This window comes from Gouania willdenowi, chromosome 15, assembly GCF_900634775.1.
Source record: "Gouania willdenowi chromosome 15, fGouWil2.1, whole genome shotgun sequence".
In the NCBI taxonomy this organism is placed as follows: Eukaryota; Metazoa; Chordata; class Actinopteri; order Blenniiformes; family Gobiesocidae; genus Gouania; species Gouania willdenowi.
The window spans coordinates 16,015,504-16,038,898 of NC_041058.1; the positions used below are offsets into that span (position 1 = coordinate 16,015,504).

Sequence of the window (23,395 nt, forward strand, 5' to 3'; positions counted from 1 at the left end):
AAAAAAAAATAGAAGCTGTGGTGATCATAAACGTCATCACATACGCAGAAATGACCCGCGAGTCCTGACCAATCCTGATTACCCAGAGACTCTCTTAATGTTGTGTATAATTCCCTTTTACACACAGAGCAGATTCTGTCTCCTGGTGCCTGATATAAATGGCACATCCCTCTACTCCCTCCACTTTTGGCACGGGCAAAAATGCCACAGTTCTCAAACACCAAATGTTAAAAAGCCTTGATGAAATCCCTGTGTAACAGTTCAGCCCTCCTGGCTCCCACAGCCTATAGCACACGTCTCTTTTAACCCCTCCCCTTTCCAACAGGCATGCAGGGCCACATCAGTAGCCATGGGACATGGGAAAATTCCACACACACAAAGAAACGAGTAACTAATCTCTGAGCAGTTTAGCGAGCAATAGAAACAGTGAAATAACAAAAAACCATCATTAGATCTTATGTGTATATATGTGTGTGTGCGTCATAACAGCAAATTCAACATTCTGCCTTGCAAAAATGGTTTTAAATAAAGACCAATGCCATCACATTGGCTGAACTCCAACCTTTTTAATACTACCACATGCCTTTGCTATTATCTGTCAAACTTTAGAGCATTTATGATTAAAAAAAAAAACCAAAAACTGTAAAACATTTGGAAGAAGCAGAATTTAACTGAATTAAATTTAGAAGGTAAGCAAGGACCAAAAAAGAGATGATACCCAGGAACGCAAGTCTGTTACAAGGACCTAACATTGACGCTAGCCCTCCAAAGAGTATATTTTATTTCATTTATTTTACAGGGTAAACAATGTAATAACACGTATCCATCCTCACTTGCTCCTTTTCAGGGTTTAATTTTTATCTATCTATTTTTTCCAGCGGTCAACACTACATGTACTGCAATCTTTTCATGACAGCTCTGCATGTTTTATTATTGCAATTAAATAAATGCATTTATTGATTAATTGTGACTATCACCAGCCCTCCCTAAGGAAGGTTAAGAGAAACCTTATTGAAGGGAGTATATAAAAAGAGAGGGCAGTGTTACACCTTAGTGAATGGGAAGGGAACAGGGAAGAGGGAGTCAGGGTACGACAACAGAAGGGGTGGGGAAGAGTTGACTATTTGAAGGGTTATGCAATTTAATAAAATACATTTAGTGTGAACATGAGGAATAAATAGGCTATTTACGGTTTCCGTTGAGCATCAGGTTTTCAAATGTGCAATGATTAAAGTGAAGAGAAAAACATTTAATCACAGCTATTAATTAAATACTTGCTTTCTAAAACTGCAGCATCTGTGACAACTAAAGGAAATGTTAATCAGCACCTGATGTTTTCTCCTGCTGTGGTTATTTAGATGACTGACAGATTCCCATATTAGCTATAATGTCTATCTTGACCTCTCCTGTAGGGGCCAAAGCTGACGCTCACGCTCATAGCTCTCTGTGGGTGTCAAAAACGGAGGAGATAAGAAGAAAAAGTGAGGTGGAGACGAGTGTGTACGGTGCTTTAATTAGTATTCACTACTCGCTCAGCTGACAAGGTCGTATAAACACAGGTTTACCTTCACAAACAGGTTCAATGGTTGGGATTCAATAGAGCCCCCACCCTACCCCAACTCCAGATCTATACAGTGACTTCCTCCCAGCTGTGAGAGCACCTCTTATTGAAAAAACACACTGTCGAAAAGATGATTTTGAATGCCATTGGGAGACAGAAAGTGTGGGGCTATGAGGGAAAGAAGTCCCTCTAATGTCATGTAAATAGATAAAATCGCTCAGTGCAAACACTCGTACTCCAGCGCTTCTGTTAGCGTTGTGAAGTTGTGAGCTGGGAGAAGCTTGTGAGGAGAGCTGATGTCATACAGAGAGCTGGATAAAAGGCGAATGTGTGTCTCTCTCCCACTGAGAGTTTATCAATGAAGGTGGAATGCCACATGTTTCCTGGGAGAAAACAAGTCGACTGCTCCAGAGAGAACATGGGACGAGCGATGAGGACAGAGCTGTAAATGGAAAAATGAGCTCAGCTCTGGATGGAGAAAAAGACATGAAAAGAAGAAGGAAGGGAGTCCATGTAGCCTAAATGACTGATTTTCAGTTTAGCATAAAAAAGTGCTACTTGTGGTAAAACATATCATTAATGCAGGAATATAATGATGTGTAGATGCCCCGCAGAGAAGAAGAGGCTGTTATCTGAAAACTGAAGGACTGGGTTTTGCTTTCTGGAGATGAAATATAAGAACTTAAATCACATAAATATACCCGACTGGCCATGTGCAGTTACAAATCCACTCCAGAACATTGAAATGTGTGCATATGTTTTTGATCAATGAACTTGTGTATCCACTCAATCAACAAGAACTGAATAGGAACTTAAATAGCCTAAACCACCATTTTTAGGTAAGTGTATAAGAAAGTCCAGTGAGCCCCACATCTGTGCGCTCCACACAGGCAAACCTGTGGGTGCGAAAAGTTTTGGGGTACCTACCTTGGGTGAGGGTTCCCATTAGGAAGCGGTAGAAGTAGCGAGCCACTTTGTTGATCTGCCTCTTGCACCTTTTCCTGCACTGGCTCATGTTGGAGCGTCTGTGGAAGTGCACGGAGGTGGTGGTGGTGGTAAATCAGCTACAGTCTGCCAAGGATGGAGAGCTCTCCAGGTAGGATGGGAGGAACAGCCCAGTGTGTGTGTGTGAGTGTGTGTGTGTGTGTGTGATGTCTGCTGCTGCTCTTCTTCTCCTCCTCCTCTGCTTCCTCTCCTGTTGTCTTCCCCTCTTCTCTCGTTCCCTCAGTTCTTCTCTCCACCTGTAGGGTGCTAGCTGTCAATCAGCCAGCACAGCTTTTCCTCCTCCCTCTCACTTTCAGAGAAAGTCATCCTGTGATTGGTTGGGAACAGAGTGTGGCGGAAAAGTACGGACGGGCACACATGTGAGAGTGCAAGTGTGTGTGTGTGTGTGTGCGCATGGGTGTGTGCTAAAAAGGAGGCTGTCTTGAGTGACAGGTGGTGGTTTTTCCTCTCTCACTGGCACCTTGTTGATGTTGCTGATTGTTTTTTTGTTTTTGTTTTTATACACACAAATAATGAAGAAGAGCCGCTGGGAGCTTGTGTACATCTGTGTGCGTTACAGTTAGCGGGAGGTTGAGTAAAGTGACAGAGGAACCAAAGCAAAGCCATTAATTAGTATCACACCCCCACCTCGCTGCTTCTTTCTAGCTTATTAATGATGTTTGTCGACAAAATAGATGAGAATTAAGCAGCAAAATGGTGCAAAAGTGAGGAAGCATGAAGAGACAGGTAGGGATGAAGAGATGTGGGGGGGGGGGGGGATGCATAATTTATACTCTGTGCTTCTCTACAGTGTGGTGAAATTCAAAAAGAGTGAAAAATCCTGACAAATGAGAAAAACGATTTTAGGCAATGCCAGATCATCAGGAGTCGATGCATGGATTATCATTTTTAGTAAAAAATTGGAAAAATGAAGGGACAGGGAGGAGGAGCTCTAAAAATCCAGAGGGATTTGGTTAAAAAAAAAAATGTAAATGTTAAGCCTTTCTTCATTCTTAACGCTTGGCCACCACGCTGCGTCTCAGACAATAAACAAGGAAATGCACTCACCATGGATTCCCAAGTGTCACTTTTGTATTGTGTTTTGTTTTTTCATTACCGGTCTCATATTAACCAACGCAACGCCACAATCACGCCTTCTCTTCACCTATTAGCTGAACTAACAGATCCCCGTTACCAGGGCAACGCCAGACTCTATGGATTTTTCTGGAGCTGTGAATGGCAGACTCTGTTACACACACACACGCCTGTTCGTCAGGTCTGGAAAAATCAATTAAATGTCAGGCAGATGCTTCCTCTAAAACGCTCCGACTGCCTCTGCACGCTCTGTTACTTTGTTTTCATCCAGGAGTCACACTGAGGAGGTCAAAGGACAGACGAGTGTTTGACTGCACGTGTCTCAAACAGTATGCATCAAAGAAAGTCACAATAAGGCTGTGTTTGAAATGGCATACTCCAATGAGTATATACTGTCTACTATATACTTAAAGTGTGGTTGGAGGATTAGGACGATGACAGTTCCCAGTGAAGTATACTTCCAAGTTGCCCAAGATTCATTTCGAACCTACAACGGTAAAAAAAAAAACAGAAGCACAGTGAGTGTAAATATCTCCGTTGATTCTCCACCTTTGAAAGTTCTGAAAGCGTTTTTAGTACGGATGTAACGATTCACTCAACTCCCGATATGATTCGATTCACAATACTGGGTTCACGATACCATTTTCTCACGATTTATTTTACAAAATGAGACAGTAGACAATTGATTGAAAAATATTCATTTTTTTCCTTCGAAAATGAAAATAAAAATACTGTATTATTTTCTTTTATCTTTCATTGTCTTGAGGAAGCCAAAAGGCTTCCACACTTCTGATTTAAAACACGGTGGTGCGTCCTGAATTTCAAATTGTAAATAGATAGCGCCCTTTGCTGTAAAAAAAAAAAAAAAATTACTATTATTTTTTTCTAAGTACTGCGATTCAATTTCAGAGTATCGATGTGAACCGTGACACCTTTGAATCTATTTTTAACTGCCTCACGATTAATCTTTACATCCCTAGTTTTTAGCAAAAAATTGACCAAGTTAGAATATCAACATGTGGTCATTTGAGCCGTAAAACTCGCAGAAACAATTTTTTTGAGACCTGCCATTGTGCAACTGGCAAAACTTCCGGTTAACTTCAAAACAAGAGCCCTATTTAAGAAAGCGTTAAAAACGAATGGAAGACAAGAAGAGATGCTTTTATTTTGAAAGGGGGATGTTTGGCTTTTAGCTTGAAGCCGATCCCAGGATGATTTTACGTTCCACTCGCAATGCATCAGGGGACAGTTAAGTATGACTAGTATATATCTAAAAGATGTCCCAATATACTATACATTTGGGTATTTCTCGCATACTTTTCATACTATCTAATGTGAACGCACTACTTCTCATTTTATCGTCAGACTTATTACGAGTAGTACATTAGTATGCCATTTCAAATACAGCTTAACACGCCTGTTAGAAATGAATCTAATCAGCGCTCAGGTTCAATCTGTGGCAAGCAGGTTAATGCAACACACACTCACGCACGCATGCACACACACACACACGTTTTACTTAAAACAACATACATATATTCACACACTTTCATATATAATCAGGTTTCGCTTCAACACACACATGCATAATGCATTCTGTCAATAATTAAAGAACAAACATATCCACGTTTTAACATTATTATCACAACCATGAGTGAAAAACAATTCATATTCTTGCAATGCAATGAAATTGTGCTCAGAACAACCTAAGACTGTTTGACCAGAGAGACAAGCTTTGATGTAAATTTTCTGTGTACAAAACAGGGGACGGGACTTGGATAAGCAAACTGCTTATCTAGTCTCCTTTTTCGGCATGTACAAAAAAAAAAAAAAAGAATAACAAAACTTCTGTGAATGCAACCATGTCGGAAATAAACTGAATAAATACATAAATAAATAAAATGCACTATAACAGTGTTTTTCAACCTTGGGGGTCACCTAAAATGTATTGTAATTGATGAAAAACATACTGATTAAAATCATGTTTTTACACACAATCTCATTCAACTGTATTCTATACTTTCATTTTAAAAAAAAATTTTTTTAAGAAAAATAAAAACAGAATAAAAATATCTGAGGTGGAACACACAACCCAGAAACATTTGTGAACCACTGTATTATAGTCTTTGAACAGCAGCAGATGAACAATATTTATCTTTTTTTTTTTTTACACTACATTTTAGTGGCTGGTAAAAAAATGACAACATACTGTACACTCCTGCAATTCACTGAATCTGGATTATTTTCCAACTATTTCCTGCATCATCTTCCTAGCGTAGTGCGCGTCTACCCTCAGACGCGCTGATGTGCGAGACTTTCAGAAGTTAGTGTGTGTGTGTAATACACAAACTATCAACATTTTTTCTGATTCAACTGTAATTAGGCAGATAGGTACTGACTAACACTTACACTGCTCAAAAAAAAGAAACCACTCTGCCAGGCTGACAGGCTCGCCATGCCTTTAAATAATGGAGTCTGTGAACATTCTCCTGAGGAAGAGAACACACAGTTCAACACTCACTTATAAATTTATAAACAGGTGTGCAATGATTACAACACAATACCTACAGTACGCACACAGTGGGAAATCAGGGGAACTTGTGCAATTCATGTCAAGAAACGCAATGCAAAAAATAACAAAAGTGTAAAAATTGGATGGGTTAACCTTCCTATTATCCTTGGGGTCAATTTGACCCCATTCAATGTTTATCAATCAAAAAACAATAGTTGATTTGTCTTTTATTGCTTCATATTTCATGACTTTTCCTAATTTGATGGGTACAAATTATTAGGAAAGAAAATTGCACACATTGGTGTTCCTTTGGGGTCAATTTGACCCCAAGCTGTTTTAGCTGTGTAAAACTTGTTTAACATGGGTCCCAAGCCCAGATAACAGAAGAGGAGGGATAAATGAAACTTCATAGTGAATAACCCTAAATATGTTACAAAAAAGGAGATAAAAATAAGTAAATAAATATGTTTATGAGAGGAAAGAGGGGCTCACCAACATCAATTATGTGAGAGTCAAGAATGTGATAAATTCATTATAATTTAAATGTTTGGCCTGATGGTGGCGCTTAAGAACATATCAAGGTTTCATTATCAAGGGGTTATTTATGTATTCAACGAATAAACTTTTGTGCCTTACACAAAAACTTGGTCAACAATTTTCTGAAAATCATTTTCTGGAGGCAATTATCCCTGGGGTCAGATGGACCCCAAAGGTAAAATGTGTTTAATATTTGAGGATAATAGGAGTGTTAAATAAAAAGCAAGCAGCTCTGATTAGTAGTATTAAATGAGGATAGACAAGGTGGCCACAAAGGTCAAAGAGACACGTTTCGTAGCAGACAGACGCGTTGTGTTGACCTGTGTGTGCAGCCCTGCAGAAACACCATCCAGCAACACGGGAATCCAAAGAGTTTTTTTTTTATCTTTTGCACAATAGTAGCAACTGCTGCTCCACAGTTTGCTGTGCACATTGTAGGGTTGGGTGATATGGTCCAAAACTCATACCTCAATATTTTTTTTTGAAAATGGCAATATAAGATATAACTCTTGATATTATAACTCAATAAAGTCTGACCAGAAAGACAATTGTGGGTTAAATTTTCTGATGCCAAATGCCACACAGGCACATTTATTAACAAACAGCTGCACAAAATGTGCCACTTTTATCTTTTTCTCCTACAAGGGACAGCACGTGTGAGTGAGTTCTGTAGTGTGGCTTGTTTAGGGGCAGGTCTGCATTAGGATGCACTCAGAAATGTATGAGCTTTTAAAGCTGTTCTGAGAAGGAACGAAATCAGTGACTCCTAAAACAAGTGTTTTAATACAAAACAAACTATGAAATATACAGTATATCTCACAAATATGGAAAAATTCTAAATGACACTGTTTGACTGTACTCAATGAATAATATTAAATACTTGTATGATGTGTTTTCAACTGTGTGAATGTATAAAGAAAAACAATTAAAAAAAAAAAATCTCGATTTAGGCAATATTGTCATTTTCTGTATTATGTAAGAAAAGTTGATATCTCGATATATTGCCCAGCCCTAGCACACTCTGTTAACTCTGTTCTATTCAAACGACAGTTTCTTAGTATTGGCACTAATAGATGCAGAAAATAAAGATATAATGACAGTCTTGTGTGACAACATAATGGTTCTCCACAGATCATGTAATGATGTTAGCAGACTGTGTTGGCTTCCACATCAGCACAGAAACACACAGGAATGTTGGAGGGCAGATGTGACAGCAGCACTCCGCTCCAGTATCTGGCAAAGACGCACGTTCTCGCATTTGTCATTAATGTGATTCATGTGGCAGGCAAAATGCACCAGATGCTGAAGCCCACTTAACACGCTATTCACAGAGAGACACGTGACTGTGGGGAGGGAAGGAGAGGAGGAAAAGGGAGGCGAGAGGAGGATGAGGGGCGATGAAGAGGCACAGGTGGAAACACTCGTCTGACTTCAGGGATGTGAGGTGAAGAGTTAAATACAAACAGAAATGCAAGAAAAGCTTCACAGAAATGAAGCTGCAGGCGTTGAGATCTCTGCACATTCTCTGTCTCCACTGATTTACATCAAATATGGGTTTTAAACTGGTTTACCTTTTAATCTTCCACATTAGAGGAATAGAAGTTCAAAAAGTATTAGTGAAAATGTTTGTCTTCATATCTTCCATGCTCTGTTCTTTCATAGCCTATAAAATAGTATTTTAATGAAGATGTAGCGTAGAACGTTGCAAATCAATCACGGAGCAAGAAACACCTAAAAAATGCCAATCTATGCAGATTATTTGAATCAATATAAATATGTGTAATATTTTAAACAACCCAAGGTGTCTTTGACCAATCTTTGGTTGTTATCCAACTGTGTTCTTTTCAGGGAATCATAATATGGTTGTCCTTAACTGTGCATAGTCAAGGTGTGTCAAACTCAAGGTCCGCAGGCCAAATGCGGCCCTTACAGATCATCTAGTTGGGCCCGCCAGGAGATTTTCTTCGGGTGATTTCTATTCCTCCAAATTCACAAAGTCCCATACAACGCCACCAAAACATTATTCAAGGCTTGCAGTACAACATTATGTGAAGTAAATGAATTGGCATTTGTAAGAACTCTCAATTTAAGCTGGTTATTTCTGTCAAACACAGATTTCCAGCAAAGTTTCTCGTGTGTGTGAGTGTAAACTACGGCATCATAATATTGAAAAACGTACTTGCCCACTTGAGATCAAACTGCGAATGTTGTTGTAGAAACTGACAACTGTGTTGAAGTTATGTTCATATTTTGTAATCTGTGCTCACCTGGTTTAACTGTATTTAGTGTATTCTTGGTTGAGCAAAACACAAGGAAGTCATTAAAACGTTTATAATGTTTCTAGTAAATTTACTAGTGTTCAAAAGTGCTTTGTGTTCCAGGACACATAGAACTTTCTTAAATAATGTACTTTATTGTCTTAACACCTGAAAAAAAAACTGAAAGGCTTTATAGGTGAAAAGCAAAATAAACAAGCATGATTTTGCTGCCATCTGCAGGCAACAACGTGCATAACCTCTAGTCAAAGAGCAGACTTACAGTAAGTACACCGCTATCCACAGCTTCCAGCTTGAACACTGTATGGTTTGTATCTACATATTTATAAGTTTAACAAACCTGAATACTTTTGTCATATTTCTGTACCTTAATGTGTATGAAATCCAAAAAAAACTTACAAAAAATTGAGAACTATTAGGGTAAAATAAGACTGAAAGAAGAAAGCAACTAGTTCAAAAGTGTTCACTCAAAATTCAACATATGACCAAAAAAAAAAAAAAAAAAAAAAAAAAATCCAAACAGTGCCGATATATCTTGATTTTTAATCTCAAATGAAAATTCTATTTTTTTTTTTTTTTTTTTAATTTATTCCACTGGTGATATCGACATAGTAAAACATAGTGTTTGGTTCCCTGTACTGTGGAATATGTACCAGTAGAGGGCAGAAACAGATTGGGAAAATAAATCCTTGTAACGTCTGAGGCTCAAGTAAGTAAATAAATGCACAAATAAAGCCTGGAAAATGAAATGAAAATGTATCAAATGCACTTCATCCCCTAAAATTTGCTTTAATAATAACTATTATCATTATCTTAAATGAAGCGTAACATACTTCTTAATAATATGAATACTTAATGAAAAATCCTTTGTTAATTTTATACTGATTGAGTACATATTTGTTTGTTTTTGCCAAGCCGCTTTAGACACTTAAATATCACTCACTTCTTTGCATGTTACTCTAACAGTCACATTCATTAACATTAGTTTCTTAGAAGCCTGAGAATAGCTGAAATTCCATGAGCGAATATGTTGTGCAAGTCATTCATGATTCGAGCAGAGGAAGAAATTATCAAAAAAAAAAAAAAAAAAGATGCTTGTCGCACTGTTAAAATTAATCCTCGGAATTGCTTTTAAACAAATAAAAACCATAAATAATGCAAGTCACGAGTCTCTGCATCTACATTAAAACAACATCAATATGCACTTTCTTCTCAGGGCCTCAGCTTTTACCCCCTTTGGGACACGTGGAGAAATCCTTTAGACAAAGCCGAGGGGATGGAGCTGCTACTCTATGGATGCATGAAGATGGAAAGGTAGAGACCCCAGGGAGACAAGGCTGACAAATGAAAGGAAAGAACAAAGCAAGACAATGGATTGCTGGGCCACAAAAGCCAACAAATACCCCCCAGGGGAGCACCTGGAGCTTTCACTGGGGGTTTATCAGCAGGCAGCAACCAATCAGCCAAGCCTGCCACTGAAAAAGAGCAACAACCAAGTCACACGCTGCTACCTCAGCTCCTTTGAAGACAACAAACATCCCCGGGTGACTAAAGGTTTCTGATACTCTAGTGTGGATGCCAGCACCTGACGCCAGTCCACCTTTGCTCAATCATGCTCCACCCTTGTTTTACATGCAATTATCAAACATGATTCTGCTCTTCTCCCTCTCACTTCTCTCTTTGCATGTCTGAAGGCAGGCGGGTTGGCAGCAGGTGTTTTGTGACTAGAAGATCAGAGAGCCTCAGAGAGAGACGGAGCCCCTCTGAGTGTGGCTGTGTAGGAGGAGAGAAGGTCTACACTTCCATTTTCAGAGTCTGCCTTCCCTCTGTGAAAGGAAGGAGCACTTATCCCACTCCTCGACCGCAGCCGACGACCGTTAAATGTGTCTTACCTTTAATATGAGCCCACGGCGCCTTTTCATTAAGAAACAAAAGTGCTGCTTGCAGCTGAGTCGAGGTGTCACAAAGGGGGTGGAAGTGTGGGTGCGCACATGTATGGACTAATACTGAGAACGAGGGGGCGAAGTGAGAGGGGCGATGGGAGAAAAAACAGCTTTTTAATCAACAACCCTTCTGTGCTGTGGCTCTGTAATACTAAATCATCCAACGTTTTTGAGGTAATCCTTCACTGCAACTTCTGGTCACACTTTACTTGAAGTGTTATACATAAGGCTGACATTATGCTGTCATTATTATGACATGACACATGTCATTAGTATGAATAAGATGTCATGAAGGCTGTTATTAGCAGTCGTTCAATACTAACCCAGGGGTCTACAACCTGTGTCTCATGTGGCTCAGACTCTTTTGCAATGGCTCCATATAGCTTTAAATAAAGAGTTATTTTTTTTTTACAGAGGCTATTAATGATTAATGACAAATAAAATGAAGATAAAACAATTTGTAAACCTAAAATAAATCACGTTGTGCAATGACTCAGCCACTTTCCTACTTCACCTCCTGCAACATCTACAGACCATTAACTTTCCTGCACCTGTGACTAACCTTCAGTTTTAAATCCCTGGTAAGATAACTAAACCAACAAAAACACTATTCTGGAGGAAAATAGAGATTTTAATTGTGTGGGGACAGATTCATTTAACCACCAATGTGCAGGTTAAATATGCATGCTTTATGTGTGGCATGAAATGAGCAATTAGCATGTGTTGACCACATGATCCTGCGTCAAGTTACTTTTTGTAGCCTTTCAAACACATTAACTAAAAAAATAAAAATCTTCTTTATATAAAATTGTGTTCATGTAAAGTGAGATTAGGCAAAATGGCTCCTTGTAGAATAAAGGTTGCAGACCCCTGCTCTAACCCTTCGTTACCCTAATCCAGGGGTCTGCAACCTTTACTCTCAAAGGATCCATTTTGCCTAATCTCACCTGGAATATAATCCTTCCGGAGCCAAAAAAAATTTTTTTTTTGTATATTTTTGAGTTAATATATTTGAAGGGCTACAAAAAGTAACTTGAATTTCATTACACATGATCATGTCAGTCAACACATGCTAATTGCTAATTTCTTGCAACGTATCAAGCATATATAATAAGCAGGCACATTGGCAGTTAGATAAAATAATAAATAAATAAATAAAATAAAATCTATATTTTCTTCCAGAATAGTCTTTTTGTTAGTTATCTTACCAGAGACTTAAAACGTAAGGTTAGCCACAGGTGCAAGAAAAGATGATTGTCTGTAGATGTTGCAGGAGGTGGAGAATAAAATAATGATAAAACCTAAAATGAATGAATCATATTTTTAGTTCATCTTCTTCTTTAAGAAATAACAGCTATAGGGAGCCATTGCAAAAGAGTCAAAGAGCCACATAAAGCTCCAGATTTCACAGGTTGCAGAACCCCCATCTCTGCCGAACCCCAACTCTAACCGTAACCCTACCTAACCCCACTAGATCCCTCTACCTAATCCAAAAAATGCCAAAATAAAGTAAAGTGTTACCCAACTTTCTCCCTGTCATAAAACTAGTGTAAATGATGTAGCCTCAAACTCGATATGACTGCTCTTCTTTTTATTTTCACCTTTGACTTTTTTTTTTGAACCGTACATCATAAGATTTGAAGAAGTTTTAGAACGACAGCTTAATCATAAACGCACAAAATTCCTGAATAATAGTACAACTAAATAACTAATCCATTTTCTCACACGCTAATATGATCCTGCAAAAACTCTCACACAAGTAACACTTTGCAACAACTGTGAAACAAACTTAACCTTCATAATTCGCCCTTATATCTCCATGTGTAGACGCTCTAACTACAAATAAAAGGAAGAGTTCCAGTTAGCTGGAATGCCTTCGGAAAACTAAAATCTCACAATATGTCAAAAGGGGAGAAATCACAAAAGTGTTCACATTTTTTTGCAAAAAGACAAAAGATGCCTTCAAATCTTAATAAGATGAAACATGTAATTATTTATTAAAAATAAATTAACTTAATTACACTATTATTCAGGACAACTCAATAGGTTCAATATTTTTAACATTGTGTAGAGCACATGTGTCAAATTCAAGGCTCGGGGCCCAAATCCAGCCCTTTAGAGACTCCAATTTGGCACGCAGGAGACAGTAAAAATAACGTACAAAACATGAATAATTGTGTAAATGACCAAATAATCCAGTAGTATATACTGTAACTCAAATTCACCAATCTAATGAAATGCTACAATATGTTTAGGGGCTTTCAGTTTTCGTTTGTTTATAGAACATGAATGCAGTCATTTTTAATTGCAAATTATGGAAAGAACTTTAAATTTTTCCACAAATTTTGCATATTTTCACAAACAATTCCACATGATTCCTCTAAATTACACAAACATTAGTTACAAAATCAAAAATTTTTGAAGTAAAGATCTGGAAGGGACTGATATTAAAAACTGTTGCACAATTGATGTTAAAATTGCTCTTTTTCCCACCTCAAAACTGTGGTCCACACATATTTGGCCCCTGAACTAAAATTAATTTGACCTTCCTTGACATAGAGGATGTAAAGGTTATGATTAAACTAGTTCTTTACCTAAAAGACAGGAAATAATCATTGATCATTCCAAGAATTGTACTTTGTACTGTATGATGCTAATAAGAAGTACCCCAGCTTTAATATTAAACTTTCATCAATGGCCATAGTGTTACACTCTCCTCTTCTGTACGCAACCATGGTTACATTATGAGCTCCAACCTCCCATTCAAAACTAACCTAAGCCACACCACCAAAACAACCTTCTTCCATCTCAGAAACATTAGCCCGTCTCTACCCCTCCCCCTCACAATCCGCCACTGAAGTTCTCATCCATGCATTTATAACCTCCAGACTCGACTACAGCAATACATCCTGAACATTTACACCATCATCCCAATCCTTCAACAACTCCACTGGATCTCCATACGATACAGCAGCCAATGCAACTGTAAAGTGTATAAAGAGAACGTGTCAGTAAATATACACTTCTGAAATAAGGTCTTTTTAAATGTCTGTTAGACTAGCTGCTGAAAGCAAAGTTGTTGTTTTGATATATTAACATCACTTTGGTGTGTTGCCAAACACAGTCAATAATGTCAGCCTCAGGTTCGTTTAAGGATGCCCTGATGTGAATGTACTCACACATATCCCGAATCCTTCATTGAGTCAGTAATGAGACAGAGGCAATGATGCCATTTCCAGCAAAGTGACAGCCTCTCAGCAGAGGAAAAAGCATCACTTTGAGCAATAAACTTCTAAAGCAAACACGCATCAAGTGACAATCCAGCTGCTTTATTCCAAGCCTTTGGAGATGATATGATCAGAGTCATCGTTTAGTTCACTTTGTTGCCAGATTTACTCTGTTTTTGCAAAGCCTGTTCAGTCTGTTCATCTCTAAGTCAAATTACCATCTTTCACTTTTGTGAAAAGATTCCCATGCTTTGTGTTTGATGACAAATAGGCATTAAACACAAAGCTTTAATCAATAACGTGCATGTTCTTTGCACTTTTTCCTTAAGATTATTTACCACTGTTACAAATGAGAAAAAACAGACAAGTGAGCTCATCTAAGCACAATAATGCACTAAAAGGACTGGCTTACTATACTTGGAACATTTCCATTGACTTGAAGGAGAAGACAGACAGGATCTTCTCTCCTGGGCTTGTGCTGGGATTGGCTCCCAGTCAGCATAAAGAGCTATTTTTAAAATTGGATCCCAGCAATAATCATGTCTGTGGCCTTTCTCGTCAGTATTTGTTGCGAGCGATTTCAAAAAAATCTAACTGACAGGTCATTTTTCAATTAACCTGATTGGCTTTAACATGAACAGTGAACCACCTCTGCACAAATCTCTCTAACATTGCTAATGTTTCTTGGCTGAGGTCCTTGAGGCGAGTAACAGGTTCTCTGACACGTCTGACTTTTTTTCCCTTTGTTTTTATCCCCGATTAGTCTCATGGTTTCTCAGGAGCCATTAACCAGGGGGCTCAGTCTGGTGTGTCTGATGAGGACAGCTGCTGGGTTAAACATCCCATCTGTATCTAAATGAAATCATCACTCCTAATAGAACTGAGATAAATCAGTCACTCTGCTGTCAACCAGTTTTGGACAAAAGGTCACCTTGAAATTTAGGCACCATCCACTTTAGCCTACAGGGTGACAATCGACTGTTTGAGATGATTCTTGCTAAATGTGTCAAGAGTGTTCTGTACAACAAGCTTGCAGCAATGTTAAGTCCAGGTTTAGAGCTGTTTTTTTCTGTTTTGACCTCTATGAGAGATGAACCGGAAAAGTTCATCATGCTGAACTGGCATCTAAGGCTGGTGCATAATGGGTCATCGCAAAAAAATGTAATTAAAACATTCCGAAACTCTCTCTTTCTCTTTCTCTTAATTTAAAATGGGTACCAAGATGACACAGAAATGTGTCACGGCAAATTTACGGTTGACCTCATTTGGAGACATGATTTATTGCTCTGGTTGAGTGATGGAGTCCAGGCGAGGCATTGATGATTTTATAAAAAAAGATTTATTATAAAACTAAATAAAAAAGAGTACAAAGATGGACAAAATTAGTGACCGCCCCGGGCGGACGTCCGATGACAGAGTGACACACAGTTCTAACTCATCACGTATATTCCCCCTCACTCCCCCTCCCTCCTCCCCCCAGGAGATAAAGAGGACAGGGTGGAGGTGATAGAAGAGGGAGAAAAGAGACAGTTTCTTCTTTGGGTCAAAACAACCAGTTCTCTGGTATCTCCTGATTGTCGTGAGTTTCGGAGGTGTGTGCGTGTATGGTGTTTGTGTGTATGAATGGATGTGTATTGGGTGTGTATGTGTGACTATGTGAGAGTGTGATGCCTCCGTGTCTGAGGGATAAGATGTGTTTTGGGAAGCTGACCTCGAGAAGAGAGCAGAAAACATGAGACAGCAGAAATGAAAAGTCTCAACTTAAAGCCTATAAAAGAATAAGGTCTATGAGTAAATATGTTAATAAACATAACTAACAATTTTGGCCCAGACAAATGCATTACATGCATAATTACTACTTTTATACCAGAAAACGGACGACTGAATGTCTAGACTAACCTATTTGTTCAATTCCGCCCATAATTCCGTTCAGTCCTGTTCGCTACATGTTATGGATTTCCTAGTGATCATTAGACTTAGACTTGCTTTATCGTCATTCAAACTTGAACTTTATAGTGCAGATAAGAACAAAATTTTGTTGCATTGGCTCGTAGTGCAGGATAAAAAAAAAGTATTTAAAAACAGCAGCAAGTCATTGTGCAGATATAAATAGAAGCTATGCGTGAGAAACTGCTATACAGATCAATATAATCCAGGTTTTTTTTGTTTTTGTTTTTTAATGTATGTTATATTGTCTTTTTTTATTTTACAGTCTCGTCAGGTAATCTGGTTGTGGGGGTTTGAGGGGGAATTAATGGATTTTTTTTTGTGTGTTCAAAAGTCTTATGGCCTGAGGGAAGAGGCTGTTACAGAACCTAGAGGTTCTGCTTCAGAGGCTGCAGAACCTCTTTCCAGAGTCCAGCAGTGAAAACAGTCCTTGGTGGGGCTTGGAGGTGTCTTTGATGAATTTCTGAGCCCTGGTTACACGATCTCCTGGATGGGAGGAAGTGAAGTGCTGATGATTTTTTTCCGCAGTCCTCACCACTCTCTGCAGGGACTTCAAGTCGGAAGCACTACAGGCACCGGACCAGACGGAGATGCAGTTGGTCAGTAGGATCCCTACGCTGCCTCTGTAGAAGGTGGTAAGAATAGGCGGAGGGAGGTGTGCACTTTTCATCTTACGCAAAAGGCGCATGCACTGCTGAGCTCTTTCTACTAGAGCTCCGGTATGAAGGGACCAGGTCAGAGTGTCTGTTATCTGCACCCCCAGGAACTTTGTGCTGCTTACTCTCTCCACTGCTGTGCCATTGATGAGGCGTGGTGAGTGGCTGGACTGGCGCCTCCTGAACTAGATGTTGATCTCCTTGGTTTTGTCGACGTTCCGATCCAGGTTGTTGGTTCTGCACCAGTCAACCAGACATTTCACCTCTTCTCTGCAGTCCTTGTCACTGTTGTCACGGATGAGGCCCACTACTGTTGTGTTGTCCTCGAACTTCACTGTGATTGAAAATGAATGCAAAGCTTCATCTGAAGTGTGTTTGTAATGTGTTGTGATGAACAACTGGTTCAGATTATAATGGTTGCATTCAAATCCAAAAAGGCACTGGTACAAAGACAGGTTTAGCTGACAGTGTATAAGCTAACTGGTGACACATCAAGGCAGAAGCACCTCCTATCACACGGCTGCACGGAAATCCATGCAAAACGTGAGGGTGATTCGCTGGTTTTTCCATGAATAATGTTTTGGGACCATATCACACATTTCCATTATATTTTTTTCCATTACAGGGGTTGCTGAGGGTCTCACAGTGTGGCTAACATCGCTCTTGAGACGTAATCTTGCATAATTTTAGAGTAACGTTCAGTTTTTGTAAATCATCTGGAAGCAAAAGATTTAAATAACAGTAGTTGACTATTAACCCTATTTAGCATGTTTCGGGAAGTTTAATACCCAGTAGTCTTATAAACAGAGAAAGATGGATGAAATGGAAAGGAACGGGAAAAGTGTAAAGTGACGCAAAAATGGGTAAACCCTGATGTGGAAATTGAGAAACTTTGAAACATAAAATCGGAGGCCTTACATAACATCTACATTCATCAAGAGCAGGCCTTCATCGGGATCCTTTCTGCTCTGAAGTGAAAAAAATCCTGAAAAAAGTCACGTCAAACACCTCCAACTCATAACTTCTCTGGGCAGCGCTCTTCAATTCCTCCTCAAGTTACATGTTTCATAAGCCTGATTTGATCCTGACTAAGAACACTAATAGCAGCTTTAATCATGACAAGTACAGCACTCACACTACGCCACTATAATCACTAACTGCAAATGTAATCCTTCACTTCTCATCACACCCTCAGTATTTTCTTAAGGAGCTCTCTCCATCTGTCTATCCAGCTGGGATGCCGCAAAACTGCCCACCTCCCTCTCAAACTTATTTTCAAATCACTCTTTTTCTCTAGCCTGCCTTCTCAAGAACCTTCCCCATCAACAATGTAATAAACTAAGTTTGTCAACATGTGCAGGAGAGTCCTGGGATACATGTCACAGAGAAAAGCTTTATTAAAAACAGCCTTTCTGTGTTTTATTTCTGCCACGATGTGAACAGATGACCTGATGTGAACCAGTGTGAACTGAAAAAAAGGTCAGGTGAGAAACAACACATCAGGGGTCGACATACTATAGCCCAGCAGTGCAGTGACATACGTACAGAGAATAAAGAAGGTGAAACATTATACTGCTCAAATGCCACGATGGTGACCATGAGCAGAGGGAGGGAGTGAGTGAGCGCTTACACCTGTTTTAAAACTATTAATTGGAATCCTGAAAGTTAAGCCCCAACAAGAACTTTCCCACAGCCCCAGGCATGCCTGTGCACCCAAAACGGATATGTGCGTAACAACCCCTACTCTGTAAACCATCGAGCTGCCAGGCAGGTGGCCTCTGAGGGGAACCAGAACCAAAACTGCTATTTTGCTTGGACAAGTCAGATTGGCTGTTTTGACACCAGTGTTTGAATTAACGACGTTTAAAATAACGGCGTTAGGTAACGGCGTTTTTTTTTTTTTCAGTAACAGGGTAATCTAATTAATTACTTTTTACGCCTTTACCGTTCCTGAACGTTAAATGCGTTGACTGAATAAACTGTTATCCGTAAGCACCCCTGGCTTCATATGCAGCTGTAGTAGGAGGTGGGTTAAAAACGAGGTGAGCCAATCAGAGCCAGTGTTTTTACACATGTGCCAGCACACGCACCACACACACAACCACTACAGATATGATGATGCAGCGGAGACGGCAAGCGTGGAGCAGTCCGATGAAAAGTTGGTGTTTTTAATGTGGCGATACAAACACTACTTTAAATTAATTGTGGTCAAAGGCAAGAACGTACATGTGAAGTGTTCATTATATCCAGGAGTGAAGACGTTGTCGACATCTGTTGTAAGCAACTCAAATTTAATGAAGCACCTCACAACGACACACGCATCTAAAAAATCTGAATTCTTTGACATATCGCAAACTTTTTTTTTTAACAGTAACACAAAGAGTTACTTTCCTTGGTAATGAGTTACTTTTATTATGGAGTAATTCAATTACTAACTCAGTTACTTGAGTAACTATAACTTATTACTTTTTGAAAGTAACGTTCCCAACACTGTGTGACACAGTCTGTGACCCGATGGAATGGTGACCTTGGTCGCTCCAGTGGAGCCACCATCAGCCGTCGGCTTTGGTAGCAGATTGTGGCTGATGGTAGCTGACACAAAGCAGCCGGAGTCTGTGTTTAAAAAACATTTTAAAGTGTTCCTTGTTTTGGCTCATGACTTGTTATCTGAAGGGTGATGGTGGGTCCAGAAGTGAAACCAGTTGAAAGCTGATAACTTAGACAAAGATTGTGATACACACAATGCACAGATTTCTGTACTGATTCATAAAAGTCACTAAATTCCTCGCTCCGAGTGTTTTTCCCTCCCAAGTAGGTGCTGGTAGCACATCTATCTTCCTTCTCTGTAAACACTATTGTTATGCAACACATGGTGGACAGTGGGTAAGTGTATTTGTGTGGGGGAGTGCATGCTAATGTTAGGATTTCTGTAGAGTATGTGTTCTCTTACAAGTGGGCACTCGTATCTGCGTTGCTCAGTAACAAGTAGCTGGACTTGGCTGAAATCCACAATCATCCAAAAGCTAATGGGAAATCGCTGGGTGGACAGGTATGGATCAGTTACAGAAAGGATGGGAGGAAAGAGTAAGCAGAAGAAGGAAAGTTCAGAGTTTAATGTTCCAACACTGCTCGTACCGTACTTGTTGAGGCCACCTCATCTATCTTCTCATTGCGTGATACAGTATACCGAGTAGTGCATAAATCCTAGGAAGCAGGAGGTTTCCTAAAATACATCAGCATCCATATCCTGATAAGTTGAGATGATGTCAAAGTGTCCATAGAACAAATCCATCCACTGCTTTTGGTCCAATCCCATGTTTACGTTCTAGCTAGTCAACTTAACAACAACTCCCATTGGTGCATTAAAGATTATCAACTACTGGCTATAAGAGACATCCATGGGCAAAATGTGTGCTTCATAGAAAGCAACATCCAGCTCTACCAGACCTTTTATATGAAAATAATGTTTTTACCCATTTGTATTTTCTTTGAAACATCAGGGACTGAGAATGAAAGGCAAACAAAGATGACTGCCGAGCAACTCTTAAGGTTGTTAGCAGACGTTTGTGTATCCATTATCTGTCTGCTGGTATCCTACAGCATAAACACAAGAGTTCAATTCTACACAAGTGCAAAGATAAGCAACACAGCTCTCCTTTCAACTAAACCTAAGGCAGGCATGTGTATGCAACCTTTTCCATCCGTCTAAGTGTTTAAACTGCTTTTTGACCAGTTTATTCTATTCATTCTTTGAGTGTTCCTTTGATAGAGACCTCTTTTTAAAGACATCTTAAACGACTGCCTCTTTTGTTTCTGTGCTGTCTGACTCATTCAAAAGTTTGCAATTTGCATAATCTACAAGAAGCGCAACATTTAGAAAAGCTAACATCAGATTAGAACAAAACCCTGCTTTGATAAATGTATGACAATGTAAAAGATTGATTTGTTGTGCCACGGCATGTCTCCTTTTTAGCTAAACTATGCCAAAATCAAATACATGATCTAAGATGGGGACAGACAAAAGCTGCTGATAAAAGTAATTAGTTTGATTAAATCTACGGTTGCTCCAGAAACAATCCTAGCAGAAATAGTTTTGACTGTTCATTTGTTTCTGGAGTCATTTTGTGTATTTTTGTTGTTTGTTTGGGGTTTTTTTTTATGTCATTTTGAGTGTTTGGAGCCTTTAATTTATGTAGCTGTTAGGATCTGGATGGCCATTGGGTTATTGGCTTGCTTAAAAACCTATGAAAATAATAAATAACATGTATTTGCTCAGTAACTATCTATATTTAAACCACGTTACCTGATTCATAAAACTTCTATAATTTATGTTTCATCGCCTCATTAAACAAAAACAAAAGGATTTAATCTGTTTCTTTTTTAAGACGCTCCTACTCTGAGGCTGACGAGGTTCGATTTAAGTCCAACCACGGACAGAAATAGGCACCGTTGTGCATTCTTGAGTGATGGCAATCGATTTGAACTCTGACAAGAAGACCAGACAGTAAAAGTGTGTATATGGACATAAACCAATCTCATAAATTCTAGATGAACTTGCCATCATTTCCTGTGTTTCTCAGGAGAGATTTATCTAACCCAAACAGGCGAATACATCAGAACACACACACATGCACACACTCACACACACACACACACACACAGTGTGACAGTGACACAAAAGGGGCAAAAGAGCTGATTAAAAGTTTCACTGACTGTTGTCGTCTGGCTGTATCAGACACAGAAACTCATCGATATCCACAGTTTTGCCTTAAACTTGCTTTAAGATATATGCACATCTTTGGTAGCAAGGAAAACAAACCAGCAGTGGAGTATGCAGTCGTTTTCAGGGCAATGTGAGTTTTTTTTTTTTTTTTTTTTTTAACTGTAATAAGAATGCAGAGTGGAAATAGAAATGGTTGGAGAACATGCTTTGCAGCTCTGCAGGAATGATATTTGAAAGACAGTGAAGGGAGAGAAAAGGTGTGACATTTAAGGATGAAAGCATTCTGGCTCCCAACATCGCTGTGCATCTCTGACTGTTTCATCAAGTCCAGTGCAGGAACTAAAGAGCAAAGACTATGTACTTTACTGTAGTGCAAAAATGGGCAACTGGCGGCCAGGGGGCCACAAGTGGCCCTCGGCCTAATTTTAAACAAATACCTAGAAATTGCATTATGAGAAATTGGAAGGAATATAAAGCCTCACATAATACACAAAACAACTCCCAAAATAAACGAGTCGACAGCAAAATACACAATTTACACAAAAAGTTCCAAAAATAAACAAAATGACTCAAATGACAACCACTTAAACAAATAAAATGACTCCAAAAACAACAACACATTAAAGAAAAGCTGCAAAGACACACAAGCTGTCATCAAAATGACAGGAAAATACAGAAAACAACAACAAAAATACAGAAAGCGATCCAAAACACACACAAATTTAGAAGAAAAACGTGGAAAATACACAAAATTACAACAAGAACTCACACAAAAAAAACCAAAAAACTAAATGACTAAAAACTGACAATACAACAAAACTGCAGACAAAAAAAAAAAGACAAAACCCATTTCCCCCCTGTATTAATGCTCATATTGGTCATTATTCTAAATGCTGACATGAACGTTGATAATGCGACCCTCCGATCAGATACAATCACATTTTTGTGGCCCCCGCTGTGATAGAGTTGCCCCTCCCTGCTGTATATCCAAACACCAGCTGGGCCCATCCATCTGCGTATGTGTAGCGTAGACAGTTTAACAGGCAGCATGTGTTAAACTAGTAAGTTTGATAACTTCACAGTAGAGCATAAGGCAAAAACTAGCAGTTTGTTACAATGACAGGGACAGATTTCTGCAATAAGGGCCAAACACAAAGATCAGTATGAGAACAAAACATCATCAAACAAACTGTGTATGAACTGTAACATTGTGTGGATTCATGCAAATACTGTAGATACTGTGAAATCTCAAGTGCATTAACAGAAGTACGTCAACATTTTCACTGCACTGCAAACTCTGTACAGAACAACGTTTGCAGTAGTTATTATCCCTTATAAAGAGTAAACTGAAACAAGCATGAGGGGAACATGCAAACCCTACAAAGAAAGGTCCCCAGGGCAGAATCAAACCCGGTCTGCAGCACCGTGCTTCCATTATATAACATCATATACAGTAGCATTGCTTCAGCTCATTGGTGTCCAACTCGTTTTAGTGCAAGGATCAAATACGGAGCAGTTTATCATTTTAGGCAGGAAAAGTAATTAGTAATTAAATCACTATTGTGCTTTAGTTGGCACTTCCACATACAAATAATTGAAAATATGTACTGTATGGCACTGATCATATCAAAGCAATAACTAACATATCAGTCCCTGTGGGATTTAAATTCATTTGATTTTATGAAATGAAATTTTGTGTAATAATAATAATAATAGAGAGTGGAGAGAGAGGAAAATTAACAAACAAAGTGTCAGTCTTGGTCCCACCCCTTTTAATAAATCTATTCAGGAGCCACTAAAAACAGCGTTTTGAAACCTTGGGGTCAGAACTCTATGGTATTATTTCTTTCAAAATAAAACAACACACAATCACTGTATTTCTATGCTTTCACTTTGTGGATCTAGTTAAACTGAAATGTAGTAAAAAAAAAAAA

General features: G+C 38.9%; 1 protein-coding gene and 1 long non-coding RNA gene across 3 annotated transcripts in view; both read right to left on the minus strand.

Annotated features, from left to right (window-relative positions):
* Positions 1-23,395, minus strand: part of LOC114476582 (Kv channel-interacting protein 2) — a 102,063-nt gene that overhangs the window by 49,049 nt on the left and 29,619 nt on the right. The window contains exon 1 of one of the 2 annotated variants that reach the window (XM_028468247.1): positions 2,489-2,826. The exons of the other annotated variant lie outside the window; for it this stretch is intronic. Coding sequence (XP_028324048.1) covers positions 2,489-2,576 — 88 coding nt within the window. The 5' untranslated portion in view covers positions 2,577-2,826. Of the gene's footprint in view, positions 1-2,488; positions 2,827-23,395 lie in introns of those variants that run through there. 2 annotated transcript variants of the gene reach the window in all.
* LOC114476583 (uncharacterized) overlaps positions 13,378-23,395 on the minus strand; it is a 30,127-nt gene continuing 20,109 nt past the window's right edge. The window contains exons 3-4 of the long non-coding RNA XR_003675619.1: positions 23,292-23,306; positions 13,378-13,388 (exon numbers count right to left, since the gene is read on the minus strand). This is a non-coding gene — a long non-coding RNA (uncharacterized LOC114476583). The remainder of the gene's footprint in view (positions 13,389-23,291; positions 23,307-23,395) is intronic.